General features: G+C 48.5%; 8 protein-coding genes across 8 annotated transcripts; 4 read left to right on the forward strand and 4 right to left on the reverse strand.

Moving 5' to 3' along the window:
• Positions 1-384: 384 nt before the first annotated feature.
• N7478_004250 (UTP14 family protein) lies at positions 385-3,302 on the reverse strand (the record flags this gene model as incomplete). The annotated part of the gene is made up of 2 exons (XM_056920464.1): positions 385-567; positions 627-3,302. The coding sequence occupies 2 exons, from the start codon at positions 3,300-3,302 to the stop codon at positions 385-387; spliced, it is 2,859 nt and encodes a 952-aa protein (XP_056778501.1).
• Positions 3,303-3,578: 276 nt separating this feature from the next.
• On the forward strand, positions 3,579-4,040 carry N7478_004251 (mitochondrial 54S ribosomal protein mL41; the record flags this gene model as incomplete). The annotated part of the gene is made up of 2 exons (XM_056920465.1): positions 3,579-3,761; positions 3,816-4,040. The coding sequence occupies 2 exons, from the start codon at positions 3,579-3,581 to the stop codon at positions 4,038-4,040; spliced, it is 408 nt and encodes a 135-aa protein (XP_056778502.1).
• A 754-nt stretch (positions 4,041-4,794) lies between these two features.
• N7478_004252 (HECT-type E3 ubiquitin-protein ligase) lies at positions 4,795-8,620 on the forward strand (the record flags this gene model as incomplete). Its single annotated transcript, XM_056920466.1, has 3 exons — positions 4,795-6,800; positions 6,861-7,884; positions 7,949-8,620. 3 exons carry the CDS (start codon positions 4,795-4,797, stop codon positions 8,618-8,620), a joined length of 3,702 nt encoding a protein of 1,233 aa, XP_056778503.1.
• Positions 8,621-9,685: 1,065 nt separating this feature from the next.
• pab1 (polyadenylate-binding protein) lies at positions 9,686-11,998 on the forward strand (the record flags this gene model as incomplete). The annotated part of the gene is made up of 2 exons (XM_056920467.1): positions 9,686-11,778; positions 11,842-11,998. The coding sequence occupies 2 exons, from the start codon at positions 9,686-9,688 to the stop codon at positions 11,996-11,998; spliced, it is 2,250 nt and encodes a 749-aa protein (XP_056778504.1).
• Positions 11,999-12,795: 797 nt separating this feature from the next.
• On the reverse strand, positions 12,796-14,870 carry N7478_004254 (transcription factor domain-containing protein; the record flags this gene model as incomplete). The annotated part of the gene is made up of 2 exons (XM_056920468.1): positions 12,796-13,252; positions 13,321-14,870. The coding sequence occupies 2 exons, from the start codon at positions 14,868-14,870 to the stop codon at positions 12,796-12,798; spliced, it is 2,007 nt and encodes a 668-aa protein (XP_056778505.1).
• A 404-nt stretch (positions 14,871-15,274) lies between these two features.
• N7478_004255 (uncharacterized protein) lies at positions 15,275-16,399 on the reverse strand (the record flags this gene model as incomplete). Its single annotated transcript, XM_056920469.1, has 2 exons — positions 15,275-16,107; positions 16,162-16,399. 2 exons carry the CDS (start codon positions 16,397-16,399, stop codon positions 15,275-15,277), a joined length of 1,071 nt encoding a protein of 356 aa, XP_056778506.1.
• A 276-nt stretch (positions 16,400-16,675) lies between these two features.
• On the forward strand, positions 16,676-17,540 carry N7478_004256 (uncharacterized protein; the record flags this gene model as incomplete). Its single annotated transcript, XM_056920470.1, has 3 exons — positions 16,676-16,747; positions 16,868-16,937; positions 16,996-17,540. 3 exons carry the CDS (start codon positions 16,676-16,678, stop codon positions 17,538-17,540), a joined length of 687 nt encoding a protein of 228 aa, XP_056778507.1.
• Positions 17,541-17,820: 280 nt separating this feature from the next.
• Positions 17,821-20,240, reverse strand: N7478_004257 (Zn(II)2Cys6 transcription factor; the record flags this gene model as incomplete). Its single annotated transcript, XM_056920471.1, has 4 exons — positions 17,821-17,964; positions 18,018-19,697; positions 19,762-19,873; positions 19,927-20,240. The coding sequence occupies 4 exons, from the start codon at positions 20,238-20,240 to the stop codon at positions 17,821-17,823; spliced, it is 2,250 nt and encodes a 749-aa protein (XP_056778508.1).
• Positions 20,241-20,425: the final 185 nt, after the last annotated feature.

The following is a 20,425-nucleotide window of genomic DNA, read 5'->3' on the forward strand; positions in this document are numbered from 1 at the left end:
ACTCTCCGTTGGATGAGAACTTAACCTTCCTGTTTTGGCGTTTACATATTCGGGTAATGGCGGGACAATGGTACAATGAATTGACGAGATATGAAACCTTGATAGGCTTAGAAATTGCTTGACCAAACAACACATTAAAAACACAGATATATGTTTATTTCTATTGCTGGCAATCCTCTCCTCCAAAAATGTAGTACCAAAAAAAACACCTGGGCAGACATTCCACAGGTTATATTAGGTAGCACCAGAACTAGAATTTATAAAAGAAACACAATCTATGTACGTGATATTTTGATCGGGAAATGGCAGTTCCATACAGCCCTTCCCATGTAGATGCTAACCGAATAAAGAATTTACATGATGTCAATGCGCTGTAAGATTTCATCAAATCATAGGCTTGTCCATAGGCTTGATAATGCCCTTCTTCACAATGACACGAGGTTTGGTTCCACTCTGGTAAGTTTCCTTCGTGGACCACTCCGGACCCAGAGGCATGCGTAGTGACCGCTCATATTGGGCCTTGGATTCAAACTCGTGAGGCAATGTGCTAGCCATGTACTTGGCGTTCTGTAGAAGAGTTGTTAGTATGTGGCCATAATATTATGATATCTGAACAAATTCCTTACCTTCTTGACACGCTTCTGATTTATGATCACACGATCGAGCTTGGCATCTTTTCGTTGCTCAGGCTTAACGCCCTCGACCTTGGTCAGGAAGCGCTTCTTGTTCTTCTGGGATTTCTTGCTCACGCCCTCACCGGCCCAGCTTCCCCAGCCATCAAGGGTGTTGTCGATAACCTTGTCTCCTTCATCTTCAATGGTGTCCAGTTTTTCTTGCTCAAAGTCTTGGACAACTTCATCGCCAGCGAATGCCCTCTTAACAAGATCATGGTTCTTGAGCAGGACAGGGACGTTATCTTCGTCATCGCTGTCGTTTTGGGCATCGGAATAAGAAGCCTTTTTGGCGGAAGTTTGCTGAGATTTTTTGGCTGGCTTGGTTTTCTTAGATGAGACTTGCGCTTGTAATGTTTCTGGCTCTTCATCGTCCAGCGTGATCTCCATCGCCTCGTGGGCATCTGTACCTGTTCGGCGACGGTTGGTACGTTCAGTTGAAACCAGCCAAGGGTTTTCTTCGACGGCAGTCTCCTTTGGTTGTTGGGTAAACATCTTGTCTGAAGGCTTGGAAGTTGGCTTAGATGGGGCGGAAGTGGCAGGCTTTTGCTTGACAGGACGATCGACAACAATATCAACATCTTGATCTTCATCATCTGAGCCAGCTGTCTCCTCGAGCTCGTTCTTGGGCAAGGCCTTTGTTTGAGGCTTGGCGTCGGTCTTCTTGGACTGACCGAACTTTCGTCGGCCGACGTCCGATTCAGCTTCAGACTCTGAGCCTTCGCCGTGAAGCTCACGGTTAAGACGTCTGACCTCCGCGTCGTTCTCTTCCTTGCGAGCCGCCTCAGCATTTTGCATGAATTTCATTGAGAAGAGATTGGAATGCTGGCCCTTGGGAAGTTCAGTATCGGCCTCCTTGTCCAGAGCGCGCAGCTTCTTCTGCACCTTGCGCTTCTCTACATCAGAAGCATCAGAGGCCCAGGGGTCCTCGTCGCCTTCTGACTCGCTAGATGATTCAAGGTAAGTATCATCTCCGCGCGAGACACTCTTTCCTTCGATTCGCCTGCGCAGCTCCTCCTCGCGGAGAGCCAAGTCTGCTGCACCGTTGCGAGCTTCCTCGTCCCAGGCAGTACGCCCGGTCTCCTTCAAGCTCTTAGCCCACTTGCTGTCTCGGTGCTTGGAACCCATACGGGCCTCAGCTCTGAGTCGCTCATTCTTCTCCTGGTCCATTTCATCCAGGTCCACACCGGCTTCCAGGAGTGCTTGTTTTTCTTGCAGTTCAAGACGCTCACGCTCTTTACGGTGAACACGACGGTAGGCCTTACTCTTGATCTTCTTGATACGCTTAGAACGGACTTCCTCACGAAAAAGCAAGTCACGGCGCTTGCGCAATTCGGCACGCCGGGCCTGGATCTCTTCAATAGGCAATGTGCGAGCTTGGATTTCTTCGAAGCCTTGGACTTCTTCTTCGTTGGACTGGCCATTTGCTTGAGACAAGCCACTTTCTGTCAGGATGTTTTGGATAGTAGCTTCCAGGTCGTTGGCAGGCTTGGCAGAATCCATGCGGTGGACCTGCTCATTATCCGGATCAGGTAGGGGGAAAACCAGATGCTCGGCTCGGCGATTATGCTTGACAGTCTCGATCCAGCGGTCCAGGGTTTCTTTGCTCTTATCATAGGCTGCGGAGCGGTCGAGCTTATCCTGTTGGCGCTTCGCTAATGGTGCATCCAGCTTTCCTGGGATACCGGCCTTAGATTCCTTGGGAGCAGCGTCAACGTGCTTCAAAGAGCCCTTGAGACGAGAGTCTGTGATTGATGGCAACAGATCGGCGACAGTTAACTTTCGAGATGAGGTCAAGCCGTACTCGGAAGGCTTGCCTTGTTCTTGCGACTTTTGGGTGGATTTCGTACGGCGCCCTGTGTCCATGGAATCGACAAAGTCCTGAAGCTTGGATAGGCCATCACCCTGATCATCGGCGTCCTCGTCAGTAAAAGACAATTGATCATCATCACTTTCGTCTTCTTCGCTGTCGCCTTCAGAGCCTGAGTCTTCGTCACTGTCCTCTCCCATAGAAGGCCTTTTAGATTTGGTGGCAGCTTTCTTTGCTTCGGCCTCTTCCTCTGCAGTGTTCATATCCCATGCAGTCAAGAGATCCACAGCGTCTTCACCAAGATCATCATCCTCGTCAGACTCGCCCTCCTCGGATGAGTTGACATCCGCGCGCTTTTTTGTAGGTTTCTTTGCCTTGGATTTAGACTTTGTGGTCGAGCTTCCGCGGAATGTGAAGCCTTCGAATCTTTCCTCGTCACTTTCTCCCAGAGCTTCATCACTGTCTAGCTCACTGTCGTCGTCACTGTCCACTTGTCCTAATTTCCACTCGTGACCCTCGCTATCACTGCCACCATTCAAACTTTCATTATCGGGGGCGGTGTTGAATCTGCGGCGTTTGTAGTCTGGTACATCCCCCTCTTCATCACCATCTTCGTCATCGTCACGGTTTGAGTATCTTTTTGGGTTCGAGCCGTCATCGTAGTAACCAAGACGAGTTCGTCGCACACCCAGCTTGTTGGGAATTTGTTTTTCGGCGATTGAGAGGGCGTTTATGGCACGGCCATTTTTGCGCTTTTGGGCTGGCTTGGGAGCAGCATCTCGGTCTTTCGGACCCCGCGAAATCGTTTGTTGGCGAGGCATGGTGGGATTATTATATGCGAGTCACTATTATGAATAAAGGAAAGATTCCACAAGTGTGATCCTCGTATATTTGAGCCCCAAAATGGCTCTGTATGTGAGCGTAGTTCAAAGATGTTTGGTTTGGTTGTTCCGTCCAATTTTTTTTTTTGCTGCGAAAAAGTTCTCGGCGCGGAGATTGGCGGTGGCTGACCGCCCGGACGTGGGATTTCTCATGCTCAACCGTTCATCATTCCGCCCACTGTTTGCTGTGTCTACGCCCTTCCAATTGTCGTCAATATGGTTAAACCTTCAGCTCCCATGATGGCGCGTCTGCGCTTAACTACCAAGGCGACCAACAAGGGCTACTATAAGGGTACCCGAACAGGGTCTATGGGTCAATTTGTCAAGCAGGGGAACTACGTGATCAACTGGGAGAAAGTCCGAACATATGTCGTCCCTGATGACCTGACAAGCTTCAGAGTTCGTATCGATCTTGCTATAACGGTTTTTAGCCATTGCTAATTTCAAATTTAGCTCACACCTTTCGTCTCAAGGAAAGTGGAGGCCAAACGCGATCAATACTTCAAGGAGATCAATCGCAATGGCCGCACGGTCACAGTGGTTGATAGCTTGAAGGGACAAGATTATCTCAACATCTGGGGAGACAAGAACGCCGAGGAGGTTGTTGAGCGTGAGACCGCCGAGAATGTCGTAAACCAGAGCGAAGCAGCGAAGAACGCCGGACAATCCAGCCAATAAATACATTGCGCACCAAATCCTTCATTTCCTCAATCGTGAGTTCGATGGAGTTCATATTCATAATCACCCAGTCTCAGAATGCTGACAGTGTATTGCAGGGATTAAACAACATAGTCCCTCCTCCTTCAACCCTACTCTTGAACGGCCAATCTTCTGATCTACACCTCCTCCGCTCGCTGGCCGATCGCACATTCTATGTATTATATGTACAGCATACTTGATTGAATAAAAGGCCTCGACCAGGCCTTTTCTAAGGGCAGCATCAAGCGCCAGTGGATGTATGCCTCATGCGTGCTCCGGTTTTCATGGCTATAGCATCATGAAATTGGAATGCCCGATATCTGGCGATCTCTTACAAATCTTATAGAACATCTCTTTTAAAGCGCTTGATCTCAATGCATAACAATAAGTCTCGTAATTATTTTTACCTACTTTATTCTTCTTCCAATTAGAATAAATGTATCTCTTTTACTAGTTCACAAGAACTTCTCTTGGTGCGTCGCATTAGTGTGGAAATCCCGCTTGTCTCCGGCAATTTCGGTGCGTGGCCCGTGCCCATGAATCCGATCCGATAAGGTCGCTATGCTCGCCCATATCGATCGCCGATATGTCATAGTTCTTCACGTTCGCATTCATTGCCGACGCTGCGAGATGGGCTTGCATCTCTTCCTTTTATTAGCATCTACAGCGGTTTGATTTTCATTAGATCTCTATCTACACTACAGTCCTTGCCTCAAGGCAACTGGCTCGCACCATGTTCCAGTCTTTTACTGGTAGCTCTCGTCGCCCACGGCAGGTGAACCTGAGCGGCCGCACCTCCAACCCTTTCGCTACATTCCCCGGTAGCTCCCCCAGCCGACCGGCCCCGCATGCTTCGAACCCACAGAGTGCTGTCGCCATTGCGCAGCAGGAACGAATACAGAGACAGCGGGATAGGGAGAAGCAGAATGCCATCCGGACCATTCAGCGGGTATGGAGGGGTTATAGCAATAGGAGGACAACATATGGAGATTGGAGATTAGAGTGGGATGGGAACGAGCGAGATATGCTAGGTGACATGAACATCAAACCTGGGACCCCATTACGCCGTCCTGCCCCATACGCGACTGCAGACCAGTGCCTAAGCCAACTGCGGCTATTGGTGCAGTTCGTCTCTGCGAGGCAGACAGATGATGTGTTCCGACTCGTATACTTTGTCGATACACTCGAACGAACTTTTCAAACACTTCCTACAATTGCTAGTGAGGGCGAATGGACCAAACTTCTTAAACGGTTGGCTCTCGTTGTGCTGCGTGTGCTCAAATACTCTTCGAACTCCTCCGTTCCTGCACATGTTATTGAGCCTTTGCTTCGTGCAGCAGTTTTCTTGACTGGGTTAATACCTAAACAAATGGCAAGAATTGCAGATACCTACTACGATACTATGGCCTTCCTGACGACCAATCTGACACCTTCCAACGAATCTGACCAAACCTGGATTCCAACTATCGACGCTGAACATCTCAAGGATGGCGTGATTGCTCTTCTGCGACCAATAACCTCCGAAACGATATCAGCATATGAGTCTTTTGCAACGCACTATCTCACAATCCCCGACCTTGAGTCGCATCTAGGGAAATTGGAAGGGCTGGCCCACCAAATAAACTACCGCATGCTTGCACTTGCCGTGTCGGCCCGCCTTGGCTCAATAGCCCAAGAACCCCATGCCATAGACGATGTACACGCTCGGATGTGGTTACTTGCATACCTCATTTTCTTTCATCGATATGGATTGGGCGCCGAAGTCAACACTCGAGCGCCGGAGCTAGAATTTGTCACCGTGATCTCTGATCTCCTCACATTTACGGCGACACAGATCATGCAAGGCTTAGAGGCTGACGAACCAAATGAGATGGACACTCCTACTGGTGCTCGTTCTTTGCACCCATTTATCAAAGAACAGGTCACCGGCCTAGTGAATCAGAGTAGCGTTACTGGGCTTCTCTCGCCTATTAGATCATCTCGTTTCACCCGGCCCGATCTGACGACCGAAGAAACCGACGCATCCAAAGAAGCTAGAGTTCTTGCTACATATGCATTAAATCTGCTGAGGATTTTCCCGCGACGTGGAGATGATATCCGAATGTGGCTGTATCTAGGCTCGGCACCATCTGGAGAACATGTCTCTGGCCAACCAGATGCGAAAGTGCCTGCAATCAAATATTTCTGGCAGGCATCCAAATCTAGTAGCATCTTCCAGGTCATCAGCAGTGATTCTACAAAAGTGCTGCCGTTGTTGCAATTACCTCAGCATGCCAAAGATCCCGTGGATATGCCCCAAGCTCAGCGGGATCAAGAGTGGACAACCATACTTCTTTTCCTCGAGCTTTATACATTTGTTTTGAAAGTTATGGATGACGATGAATTCTTCTCAAGCACTTCCTCCTTCGTATCTTCAGAAGATGACAAAATTTCATGGACAAGGGAGAGTGCCCTTCCTCTGAATGACATCAAGGATATGACGATTTTCCTTAAGAATCTCGCTTTCACTCTCTATTGGAATGCCGTCGACTTGAGTGAACCGGAGTTTAAGCCCACTGCCATTAGTCTTAGCAGCTATTTCAATAGCACCAGCCAAGCATCCGATGTTCCCCCGCTTCCAAGTACCAAGGATCTCGAAACAAAAGGTCAAACGAATTATCTTCATGGGGTCACTGGAATCCCACTTGAGTACTTCAAAGGTCTGGTCACAGGATTGCTGCGAATGCTCCATGAACGAGAGTAAATTCTACCCCCTTTCAATGATAATAAGAACGATATACTGACGTGATATTGTTCCAGCTCGCGTCGCAAGTTCTTGCCTAAAGATCATTGGCTCATGACCAGCCGATTTGACATGGAAGGCTTCATATCTTCCGTCGTTGCAGAAGAGGAAAAGAGACACGAATTCCAAGCCCGGGCAGAGGATTCTGAGGATGCCGATATTATGGACGATGAATCAAGCGGCCGATTTAATGAGCCATCAGGCTTGGCTGGAACAGGCCATGCTCAACAGACTATTCGTTTCGAGGCTTTAAGACGACATCAACAGCGAGCTGCGCGTGGCCGGATCTTGGCAGCCATTGCACCTAGACTCGAAATACTTCGGAACATGCCGTTTTTCATTCCATTTGCTACTCGTGTTCAAATTTTCCGCGAATTCATCTACCATGATCAACACCGCCGTCGACATGGTTTTGTGGAGCCAGACTCTTGGCGTGCATCTATCGCTCAGGCCTCCATGGGACAGATGATGAACGGCCACCCTGCGTTCCAAGACATCCTTGCTCGACACCAAGCTGATATTCGACGAGAACATATTTTTGATGACGCATTAGATCAGTTCTATCCGCTGGGTGACGGCCTGAAGGAGCCCATCCAAATTAGCTTCATCGACCGCTTCGGAACTATGGAGGCCGGTATTGATGGCGGTGGTGTGACGAAGGAATTCTTAACTAGCATCACTAGTGAAGCCTTTCAGACAGGCGACGGGCTTAGAATGTTTGCAGAGAATGATCAGCATTTATTGTATCCCAACCCTACCGCGGTTGAGCAATGCAAGGACCAGTTACGAGGCAATGGAATAGACGAAGGGACCCCGGAATGGACAGGAAGTGTACGGGAAATGCTGCGGCGCTACGAGTTTCTTGGTCGTGTCATTGGCAAGTGTCTGTATGAAGGGATCTTGGTTGATGTCAATTTCGCGCCTTTCTTCCTTCTGAAATGGGCCTTGACTGGCGGCACTGGATCTGCTTTGAAAGAGTCATCCTACCGTGCCAATCTGAATGATTTGAAAGACCTCGATGCAGCCTTGTACCAAGGTTTGGTGAGTATTTTTACACGACAGCTGGATCTTTGAAATCGCAATGCTGACTATAATCTTTTTTTAGCTGAAACTTAAGAACTACTCGGGCGAGGTGGAGGACTTTGCTCTTGATTTTACTGTCACCGACACCATCCCCGTGACGGGATCAAATAATCGCACTGTCACCAAGGATTTGCGACCCGATGGCTCGAGAATTCCCGTCACGAACCAGAACCGTCTTGTCTATATATCATACATCGCACGATATCGCCTACAGGCCCAGCCGTTGCAACAAACAAACGCGTTTTTGATGGGCCTGGGGCAAATAATCCAACCTTCCTGGCTATCCATGTTCAACCAGTCTGAGCTGCAGACGTTGGTGAGTGGAGAAACCGGAGATATCGATGTAGAGGATCTCCGACGAAACACACTGTATGGTGGGGTGTATGTTATCGGAGATGATAATCAAGAGCACCCTACAATCCAACTATTCTGGAAAGTATTGCACGAGATGACTACCGAGGAACGACAAAAGGTGCTCCGGTTTGTGACCTCCACTCCACGGGCCCCGCTACTCGGATTCAGTCATCTACACCCACGATTCAGCATTCGCGACTCAAGTGAAGATCAGGAGCGACTTCCCAGCACAAGTACGTGTGTGAACCTGTTAAAACTGCCACGGTACGCAACTGCCGAGACGCTCCGAACCAAACTACTGTATGCGGTTAGTGCGGGGGCCGGATTTGACTTGAGTTGATATGAATCTTTGCTTCTGTCAGCCTTTTCACATTTTCTTATTTTCTTTTCTTTGTATGTACGTTCCACAGTTGCTTATTGTGTTTCGTGTATGCATAGCATTGGCGTCGAGCAAATATCGGGCAGCTCATTGGTTGCAGAACGAGGATCTGCCGCGGGTCAGGAATGCCGGTGGACACAAACAACTGGAAATCGCAGTATATAGTTTGTGTGGGTGGATTCTCGGTTGTGACTTGGATGTTGACGTGTCTTTTGTATTCATTTGAATCATTTTTAACTTTTTACAGGAAGAAGTGCTATCCAAATTTCCATAATAGAGTATAGTTATCAAACACTACGTAGGTACAGATCCCGTGATCCAACAAAGAAAAACCCTTAAAGCAGCATCCCACCGCCTGCCTGATTGAGCATAGTGGGGGCACTCACATTCTGAGTTTTCTGGAAAAAAACCGCCTTCTTCACTTAATTTCTCCCTCATCCCTCTTGCTTTCCCCTCTCTTCCTCTCTTTCTAGGGAATCCTTTTTTCCTTTCGAATCTTTTTCTCGAAAGCCTAAAAAAAATCCCCAAAAAAAATCGAAAAACTTCGAAAAAAATTTAAATCTATCTTATCTCCCCCTCCATTGTGCGGTGTGTCGAATTTCATTCACCCGTCAAGGTTAGTGACGCCCTGGAAATACAGCCCTCCCTATTTGCGACCCCTCTGCCCACGCCACGAAGAAATTGGGAGTTAGCAGTTTGATTTGAACTGCTTTCTTTTCTTAATCTTCATTCCTGGATCAGCTATGTGGATTCCTCTATCAAGAGCACGCGGAAAGAATGGGGGAAAACACGAGAAGTTCCCTTTGTTGCCTCAAACAACGTCTCGTGGCTTGGATGAGCAATCTCCTCTTTTACCCCCTACTTCGCACCCTCTTTGATCTCTACATGGCTTCCCAGCAAAGGGAAATGCCGTGTAACGGGGAACGACCCCCTTCTCACCCCACCTCATTCATCACGGTCTTGAAATTGACGTAGTGAGTGCTTGCTAAAACCTTTTCTTTGTAGTAAAAACAAAAAATCTTCAAAATGTCTGCCGAAGCTACCACTACCCCCGCTGTTGCTGACAGCACCGCTGCCGTTGCCCCCGAGGCCAACGGTGCCCCTGCTGCCTCCACTACCGCCGAGAGCGCCAGCGAGGCCGCTGCTGCTAACGCTCAGCCTCACTCCGCTTCGCTGTACGTTGGTGAGCTTGACCCCTCTGTGACCGAGGCCATGCTCTACGAGCTGTTCTCCTCCATTGGCCAGGTCGCCTCCATCCGTGTCTGCCGTGACGCCGTCACCCGTCGTTCCCTCGGCTACGCCTACGTCAACTACAACAACACAGCCGATGGTGAGCGCGCTCTTGAAGACCTGAACTACACCCTCATCAAGGGCAAGCCTTGCCGTATCATGTGGTCCCAGCGTGACCCCGCTCTGCGCAAGACTGGCCAGGGCAACGTTTTCATCAAGAACCTGGACAATGCCATTGACAACAAGGCCCTTCACGATACCTTCGCTGCCTTCGGTAACATTCTGTCCTGCAAGGTTGCCCAGGATGAGTTTGCTACCTCCAAGGGTTACGGCTTCGTCCACTACGAGACCGCCGAGGCTGCCAACAACGCTATCAAGCACGTCAACGGCATGCTTCTGAACGACAAGAAGGTTTTCGTCGGTCACCACATCTCCAAGAAGGACCGCCAGAGCAAGTTCGAGGAGATGAAGGCTAACTACACCAACATCTACGTCAAGAACCTTGACACCGAGATTGGTGATGATGAGTTCCGCATCATGTTCGAGGCGTTCGGTGAGATCACCTCCGCTACTCTCAGCCACGACCAGGAGGGTAAGAGCCGTGGTTTCGGTTTCGTCAACTACTCTACCCACGAAAGTGCGCAGGCCGCCGTTGAAGAGATGAACGAGAAGGACATCAAGACCCAGAAGCTCTACGTTGGCCGTGCTCAGAAGAAGCACGAGCGTGAGGAGGAGCTCCGCAAGCAGTACGAGGCTGCTCGCGTCGAGAAGGCCTCTAAGTACCAGGGTGTCAACCTGTACGTCAAGAACCTGGCTGATGACATCGACGACGAGAAGCTCCGTGACCTCTTCAGCACTTATGGCAACATCACCTCCGCCAAGGTCATGCGTGACAGCTTGACCGACGGCAGCTCTACCCCCGACTCTGAGGAGAAGGAGGTCAAGGAGGGCGAGATCAAGGAGGAGGGTGAGGAGAAGAAGGAGGAAGAGGAGAAGAAGGAGGAGGTTGAGAGCGAGGAGAAGACTGAAGAGAATAGTGAGGAAGACGAGGAGAAGGAGGGCGAGAAGGGTGAGAAGAAGCTTCTCGGTAAGAGCAAGGGCTTCGGTTTCGTTTGCTTCAGCAGCCCCGATGAGGCCTCCAAGGCCGTTACCGAGATGAACCAGCGTATGATCAACGGCAAGCCCCTCTACGTTGCCCTTGCCCAGCGCAAGGATGTTCGTCGCAGCCAGCTCGAGGCCAGCATCCAGGCCCGTAACACCATTCGTCAGCAGCAGGCCGCTGCCGCCGCTGGTATGCCCCAGCCTTTCATGCAGCCTACCGTCTTCTACGGACCCGGCCAGCAGGGCTTCATGCCCGGTGGCCAGCGTGGTGGTATGCCTTTCCCTCAGCCTGGTATGGTTATGGGTGTCCCTGGCGGACGTCCCGGACAGTACCCCGGCGGTTTCCCCCAGCAGGGTGGCCGCGGTATGGGTCCTAACCAGCAAATCCCCCCCAACTTCCATGGTATGCCTATGGGTATGCAGATCCCCGGTGGCATGCCTAACGGTATGGGCTACCCCATGCAGGGTCAGTTCGGCCGTGGTGCCGGTGGCCGTGGCCAGCCTGGTATGCCTATGGGCCAGATGCGTGGTGGTCCTGGCTTCGGCCGTGGTGGTCCTCAGATGGGTCGTGGCCGTGGCCAGCCCGCTCCTGCCGGTCAGCCCGCCCAGGAAGCCGCCGCTACTCCCAGCGGAATCAACCACCAGACTTTCGCTGCCGCTCCCGCCGCTCAGCAGAAGCAGATGCTTGGCGAGGCTCTCTACCCCAAGATCCAGTCTCAGCAGCCCGAGCTTGCTGGCAAGATTACTGGTATGCTGTTGGAGATGGACAACAACGAGCTCCTTGGACTGTAAGTTTTACCCCTTATCTGATCTCAAATTTGAACCTTTAACTAACATTTATGTTCCACTAGGCTCGACGAAGAGGATGCTCTCCGCGCCAAGGTTGACGAGGCCCTGAACGTTTATGACGAGTATATGAAGAACAAGGGTACCGAGGGTGAGGCGACTGGCGAGTCCAAGCCCCAGGAGGCCGCTAAGGAGGCTTCCTCGGAGGAGAACAAGTCCTAAATGGACTTTCTCGCGAATGGTTCACCGCATCATCACCGACGATCGTGACTGAATTCCTCAGTTTACGCATCGCCGCTCGGAGACCTGGATGCACGTTTTGATGACCTATTTCTTTTTTTTTTCTTTTTCCTTCTTGTCTCTTTCCTTTCTACATCGACACCCTGATATCCCTCGGTTTGAAAAGTTTCTCTTGTGTTAGGCAGTGTCACCTACTGGTGTCTAGGAACGCGGCACGACATTGATTTCCATTTTCCCCCGCTCCTCTATCCACCTAGTACACATCTCCGGTTCTCAGAGCTCCTTTCCCTTCCCCTGCTTGGATCGACGAGAATCCAGCCACACGTATGCACAAGGGAAACCGGCACTGTATTTTGGGGTCGGTAAAAGTTTTCTTGGGCGCTGGATCTGCGGTTTTTATGATCTACTCTTTTTTTCTGAACCGTTTATTATGGGAGGGAGTTTCTTTTTCGTACTTTCTTTTTTCGTTTATTTTACAGACAATTGTAACATAGAGCTATGGATGAGTTACCCATGTTTGAGGTCGCAGTACCTTAAACTGGTTTGAATGGGATGGCCTTGGGCCCGCTTTGCTGCAATAATTCCACTTTCGCATCCCTATGTTCATCGTCATGTAGTCCCAGCCTATTGAGTGAGACGACATACTGTCCTAGCTACTTTAGTATACAGCTTTTGTCCCGTTATGTTCAACCACCAGGAAAGCGAGTCTAACCTGGCAGCTTCTTCCTCTCCAAAAGCCGCTGCAATACTTTTGCGAGCAAGAACCTTAAATGTAATTTTCAGAAGCTGGGATATTGTTGCCCAATAAGATCAAATAAGGAATCAAAATTGGCTCCGTCAAGTAAGTCAACCATATTCAAGTCAAAACTAGATCCTCCAGCCAAGTACCCAGCTTCCGTACTTTGGAAGTCTAGCTCTTCGGTTACAGTAGAATGTGTATTACCTTCATTGTATCGAGCAGGCATTGGATTTATTTCTGGTCGTGGCTCCGGAACAAACGCGTCATAGGGACTTGCGTTGGTTTGATAGTAATTTTCCTGATCTCGGAGTTCATCTTGATCCGCAGAAGCTGCTTCCCTGTCGGGTGTCCTCAAGGCATATGCGTGGGGATTAGACATGTTGCGCTGATCACGTCTTACTTTAGAAGACAATAGCAATAATGCCTGGTGACATTGTCTAGCTGTTTCCCATTGGCTAGACATGCGAAGAAGGAATAAGGAGCATTCGTCAATCTCTCTGTAAAGAATGAGTATCTGTGACCAACAAAATATGAAAAAGAATATTCGGGTATAACGCTAACTCACTGTAACCCTTTCATAAGGACGTATTGGTTTAATTGACATGCAAAGGCCAGGACCAACCCTGACATCCATGCGGCAGATAGGAAACCCGGCCAAAAAAGAGGTTGTTGATTGTGAACCTGAGTTTTTAACGCAGCGATAATTCCTCGAGCAGCGCCAATGCATGTTTGAAGTCCAGAGCAAAACTCCGCGCTTGATGGGTCCAATGATAATGATGGACGATGAATGATCAAGATAAGATGCTGATATAACACAGTGAAAAACGGACCGAAATCAAAGGGGGTCTCGGCTTGATCTGATTTGTCTTCTTTGCCTGGTCCATGACCTTTCCCTTGGAGATCATGCGGCAAGCTATTCCACCATTTATGAACATCCGTCACCAAGAATAGTACCGAGCTGCGACGAACAGAGCGAACAAGAATCGATTTATGGAATAACTCCAGCGCTCGCCCTGTCAAAGTCCCGGAATCGACGTAGCTGGCTATAATGATTTCTTTCTTTTGTAGCTCAGTCACCTCTAGATCTCTTTCGGGAGTTTCCGGTAGCGAAGAAGATCGGGGGACTGCACCCATCTGACCGTTCGGAGTTGAGGAATATGTGCTCAAGTCTTGAATTAGTCGTGGCGAATGAACTTCCGGTGACAATGGTAGACAGACATCAATATCCGAGTCTTGAACACCGAGTGGCAATCCAAGTGCCTGGCTGAGATATCGATCGATCGCATAAGCGCACCAGAAGATACGTTTCCTTAGTTGTCGATCATGCGAAGAGAGTTGACTGTATCTGAACGGACAGCGATGCAGACCTGCATGTAGCATGGAGCGAAGTATACATCCTCCAAATGTGGATGCCAGCCGTAACGACATTGTTGCAACAAGGTAGACTTGGATTGCTAGCATTGCTTGAAGGGAGACAATATCATGCCTATGCGCTAATGTTGAAAGGAGGTTATTCACATCACTGGGTGACCTGATCTTCGATTCAGAAGGAAGACCCAAGTCTGGTCGAAGAATACTCCCAAGATTGAACACGCATTGCAAGATAATAGTCCAACAAGTACTGCGGTGACCAGAAGTAGAATCAGCAGACTGGTGCTCCTCCATGGACGTGCTGGAATACAATTTATCAAACGCATCCAGAAAGGTCGGACCGTGCAAGAATGGAAACAGAGAATGCCATATTTTAAAATATGGAACCATCAGCTCTTTGGCAATAGTGGCAGATGGTGCGGCTCCCAAACAAGAAGCGACAGCTGGGTCATATTTCCACGGCGGAAAAGGCTCGCCGCCTGCGGAGGAACCTGGAAGACTTCTGTAGTCCATTCTTTGTCGCTTATTTAGATATGAGTCCTCTGCACCAACGAGTGTAGACTCGGCATTGGGGAACTCGGTTTCTTGAGATCCCGCATCGTCTAGGCCGTTGGAGAATGCCCGCTTGACTGTGTTAATAAAATAGATGCCGCTGGAGCTTCCGACGAATTGTGAGTCCTCATTGGAATGGGCCGTCAAAGAGCCAATCTCCGACGTCCCCGGAGCAAAATCGGGTCGTTCCATTGTGACCGGGGCATTGTATAGAGTTTACCATCAGCGGCAGGTGTAACTCTCTCTTTCCCCATACGTGAATCACGTGATGACCAATCGATCCATCGGCTGACATCGGGTTCTATAGAACTATACTTTCAGTTCACGATTATATGTGGAGGGCGAAAGATTGTCATGAGAAAGATTTCTTTTGACAAAATTTGCTAATGATCTCATTGTTTGATTAGACTATTCACTTTCGGACTGAAGATGCAGGTATCCGTTCGAAAGCAAATATTAGGCGATTGACGCGATTGACGCGATTATACTAGTGATTTGGTGATTCGGAACATTTCATGAGGACTGGTAGTAACTTCTAAAGTCTATTCATGGTAATAAGTTAAGCTAAAAATAAAGAATTTCGGTCCAGAACATTTCTAGTTTTTAAGTTTCTCGATCTCAGCGCAAACAGCCTCAACAACTTCCTTCGTATTGCATTGACCCCCCAAATCCCTTGTCACCTTACCAGCAGCACAAACATTCTCAATACAACTCATCAACTTATCAGACGCATCTTTCTCACCAATCCAAGTCAGCATCTCAGCTGCGGACCAGAATGCTCCAACTGGATTCGCTACGCCCTTCCCGGTGATGTCAAACGCGCTTCCATGAACAGGCTCGAACACAGATGGGTTCTTTCGAGTCGGGTCGAGGTTGCTCGATGGTGCTATCCCAATAGAACCGGCCAACGCAGCAGCAAGATCAGACAAGATGTCCATATGTAAGTTGGTACCGACAATAGTATCGATAGACTCTGGTTTCCAGACCATTCGCACGGTCATAGCATCCACCAACATCTTCTCCCAGGTCACGTCGGGGAACTCCTTGGATACTGAGGTAGCAATCTCATCCCAGAGAACCATGCCATTTCGCATGGAGTTACTCTTAGTGACAACTATCAGGTGCTTCTTTGACCGTGATTGAGCCGTTTCGAACGCAAATCGCATGATGCGCGTGATGGCAACTCGTGTGAATATCGCAACTTCGGTAGCCGCTTCCCACTCCTGACCAATGTGAGATCTGCCGCCTTGACCGGCATATTCTCCCTCGCTATTCTCGCGCACAAGCATCCAGTCGATGCCTTTGGTTGCCGTGTTGAGAGGACATTTTGTTCCTGGGAATGTTCGAACTGGACGCACGTTGGCGTATAGTTGTAATGGACCTCGAATAGCAAGCAGAAGACCCCAGAGAGAGATGTGATCCGGTACATCTATGAAATGTTAGATATGAAGTCCATTGTAGAAGGGAGTAGCATTTTATTTACCTGGGGCGCCTACTGCGCCGAAAATGGCAGCATCGAATTGACGCAATTCGTCCAGTGCATTATCGGAGATATATTGACCATTCTTCTTGTAATATTCTGTTCCCCATGGAATGTGTGTGAAATCGATTTGAAATGTTCCCAATTTCTTCGCCAACTTCTCCACGACTTCAACAGCAGCACTTGTTACCTCCGGGCCAATTCCGTCGCCCGGGATAGAAGCAATTTTGTAGGAGGGCATTTTGGGCGAAGATAATTTGGGAAGATGTAGACAAAAGGATAGATTGAATCAAGTCAAGATAAACAATAATAAATAACCAAGAACTTATATTCCACGAAGCGACGATCTAATATATGTACCCGTCGGTGTCCATAGAAGACGTAGTAGACCCGGTTCCCCGCGTCCGGGATAAAATTTCGGCTAAATTTTCAGGCGAAGGAAACTGCCTCGCCGCTTTGCCATCTTCCTCCTTTTCCCTCTCGCTACCACATACAATCATACTACCAGATGAATAGAATGCCTTCGAACGAGAAAAGAAGTTCCAGGATTACTGTCGCATGCGGCTCTTGCAGAACCAAAAAGCAAAAGGTGGGTGCTGTTTGTTCCAAGACGTTCCGTGGCGAAATGCTAACCCTTCAAGTTTAGTGCAGCGGAGAAAAGTAGGTAATCCATCTATGCAAAATTCAATGATGCAATATTGACTGACAGCACAAAGGCCAGTCTGTCGACAGTGTCTCGAATACAATCGGCCATGTGAATGGCCTGAACAATTACGCCGGTAAGTAAGTGGAGCCCCCACTCATATGGGTAACTAAACACTCACAATTGATATAGAGGACCCGCAAAGGGACATGTCGAATCATTGGAACATAGGCTTCAAATTACAGAAGGGTTGCTATTAAGGCTTCTTCCTGAAATATCAGATGCACGATTAAAGTCTATTCTACCTGACCAGACGAACAGTGGGCTATCATATGCGCCACTGGCAAGATTAGAAAAACGAGGAATAGAAGATTGGTCCCAGTACCCGCTGGACTCTTTCAAGAATATTCGGGGGTGGCAACAAGCATGTATCGGCCAGAGCAGCGACGATAATATTTATCCCCACGAGCCTGTCACTTCGACGAAGACCAGGGCGTCTCGAGGCATCAAAAGGAAATTACCCATGGAAATTGAGAGTCACAGCCCTCCTCAAAAACGGGAGATCTTGCCTGCAGGGCTTAAACAAGCGGATCAGGGCTCAATTCCAAAAAAAAGAACTCTTTCCAACTCTCACGAGGAGCTACCGCAATCCTCTCAACCTTTCCACTGGGAAATGCAGCCTGACAGTGATCCGCCTGCTCCGACCAAACCGAAGACGATTTCGCAATTCTTCTGGTGAATTGTGAAGCAGTTCGGGCCCGACTCGGAGGTCTGTGATACATTCCATAGAGAAATATACCCTGCTCCCGCAAAGAAGAGCATTGTTTTACTGGTTGGCCATCTCACAAAATTTGAGATTGTGGACTGAGCTCCTTTTGCCACATTACTATGAAGCTGTACTTTCACCAATTCACGATGCGATAATTCAGACAATGGAATTGGGTCCTCTGTTTTCCTTATGCAAAACTGAGCGGCTACCTCCGACATCTCTTGGAGCTATGTTAGATGATTTACACCGTTCACATATTCCACATGAAAGAAGCATCATCAAATGCCAAAAGATCACTCTGGAAAGTGTCAAACTCAGCAGCAAGTGCAGCAGACTGTTGCAAGAAGTCAGGTAAGTCTGATGCTGTTCCCACTCTCTCATGTATTTCAGTTGACTAAATAATAACAGATTAGCATGACTCATACGATTCCTTGGGTTTAAACATACGATTTGTGGTATCGAGTTATCAAAGTAAGGAAGGATAGCTTCATTGGCTGTGGACAATAGATTTTGTCTACACTTTGCCAACGCATCTTTTGCACCTTCAGACATGCGACTTTCCTTTTGACTCAATGGTCCGCGAGCACGAACTAGTTGAAGAACAACGGATAGCAGGAGGACATCTTTCATGTTGGCTCCCTTTTCGCCGATCCGACGGGTCAGACTGTCGAGTGTGATTTCTATCTGGCGGATGAGAGTGGCCTTATTATGTAACGGGGGTTGACTTCCTGTGTGATTGCTTGTTCTGTGACTCTTCTCGCTCGTGAATTCGTTCGAAGGCGATTGGATCGAAGATTGTATGTTCAAAAATTTCAGGTATTCGCAAACACCCAATGCTGCCCAGAAAATGTCACTTTGACAGAATTTTTGGAAAACATTCCAGTATCCACTCGAGTCGGCTATATCAAGATCCAAGAGGTTTGGATCAAAAAGATCTTGGTATGATAAAATTGCCATACTCGACTCGAGACACATGCGTTGGACTTCGGGGAGTAGAGGGTGATTTCCTTGAACTTTGTTACCGGAAGTCATGGGCTTGAGGAGGCATACGAGAGGGCGGCGAATGAACACGCTTAGAAGGACTCGATTCAAAGAAGATCTAAGTTCAACGTCTTCAGAATCGTGATCTGGCTTAAGAGAGGCGGGAATCTGGTCTAAGACCTCCTGCATCCTTTCACCCTGTCTCAGGCGTTCTCCTATATCATCCTGGGGATTTGTGTTGTGTGTATAGCGAACAGCTCTGATGCGCTGTTCAAGAGATCTGGATAGTATAATCTGATAAATAGAGTCTGTTTCTTCATCCAGTGATCGAGGTGGTGGTAACGCGTTGCTTGAATCGTCAAAATCCGCATCATTCAAATTGGATGGTATGAGAGATGAGATAGGGATGTCTGGTGTGATTACAGGCATGCCTGCTGTCATCGAGGCTTGGAGATCCATCTCCACAATAGTAATCCATAAACGACGTCTCAATTCCGCGTGTAAGGGGGTAGAGCCCTTCCACTGCGATATATTCACGTGGAGGCCCATGACCATTGCTGATCGAACCAATGATCCACTCTCGCTCCATATTTCCTCAGGCGGTCTTAAATGTAGCTGACGGGCTAGTAAAATGAGCGCTCCAACTTGCAATGTTGCGATTTCTGTTTTCTGTTTTCTGGGAAGCTTTTGCATCCAGGCTTGAACAGCAGCGATCGCGTTATGATACAGGTAATCCCAATCCGTAGATGAATACGGGGAAGAAGGAGATTGCCCATCGAAAACCACAGACACCAAAAGCACCGATGTCACAATGGGCAGAAACATGGATAAAAATGAAATATCCTGGCCTGATTGAGCCCAAAAATTGTTATAATCACGAACAAAAGAAGGGACATGGAGAATCCTATGGACCTTCTCAAAGTTTCTTTGGTAGATCGCGACAAGACGATCGCAGACTGACTTTGAAGGTAAATTGCTCTTCAACTCCTGAAGTTCAGGAAAAGTTTCCATGCCCGGGCCTGTGAAGGATTCTGGTGTTTCCGCTAGGGTCTGGGACTTGTTCTTAAGGAATTGAACCTCTTTGGCTAGTCCCACCAAGCTTGAATCAGTCAAAGATTGGTTAATGAACGTCTTTGCCTCCGGAAACTTTTGATCCAAGAAAAAATAAGCTTTCAATTTCAGATCAAGATTTATGGAACCAGACACTTACCTGGTTCAATAGCGTGATTCTATCCTGCTGTCCATGGTACCGAGAGCGATTCCCTTTCAACACCAAAGTTCCTAGATAGGTTGCACTCGACTGAGATGTATCTGTCCGGGGCCTGGAATGATGAATTAATGAGATTTGAAATAGGAAAAAGGATTTCGATCTTACCAAGACTCCTGCACGGGTACTGAGTTGCTAGTGTGAGGTTTGACCGCCAACATAGACTCCAGCCTAACCATCCGCTGCTGCAGATCTTCAATGATGCCAATGTTTGGGTTCGTTTCCGAGTGTGCCGGCAGCCCGGCTTCTACTTGAACGCGCTTCGACACTATATGCTGCGAATCGACGAATGCGCATTCCAGGCGCCCCTTGAAACAATTCCCACATGTCGGTTGGACCCTATCGCATTTCAGCTTCTTGTCTCTACACCGTAAGCATGACACGACTGGCCGCGGTCTTTTACGCGAGAGTGGTATGTCCATTGCTGTGTATCCACTATGATGAAAGGATCAAAAAGTGATTTGTGCAAAATGCAAAATTATGGGGAACGTGAGCCTCATTCATCAAGGTCATGAATATAAGGTAAGCGACGCCAAGCTATGCCAAGCCATATTTGGCCCCAACTCTAAAGTCTCGTATGTTAATTGAGTGCGTTAACACAAGGCTA

Source organism: Penicillium angulare (genome assembly GCF_028827245.1).
Source record: "Penicillium angulare strain IBT 27051 chromosome Unknown utg000004l_segment0_segment0, whole genome shotgun sequence".
In the NCBI taxonomy this organism is placed as follows: domain Eukaryota; kingdom Fungi; phylum Ascomycota; class Eurotiomycetes; order Eurotiales; family Aspergillaceae; genus Penicillium; species Penicillium angulare.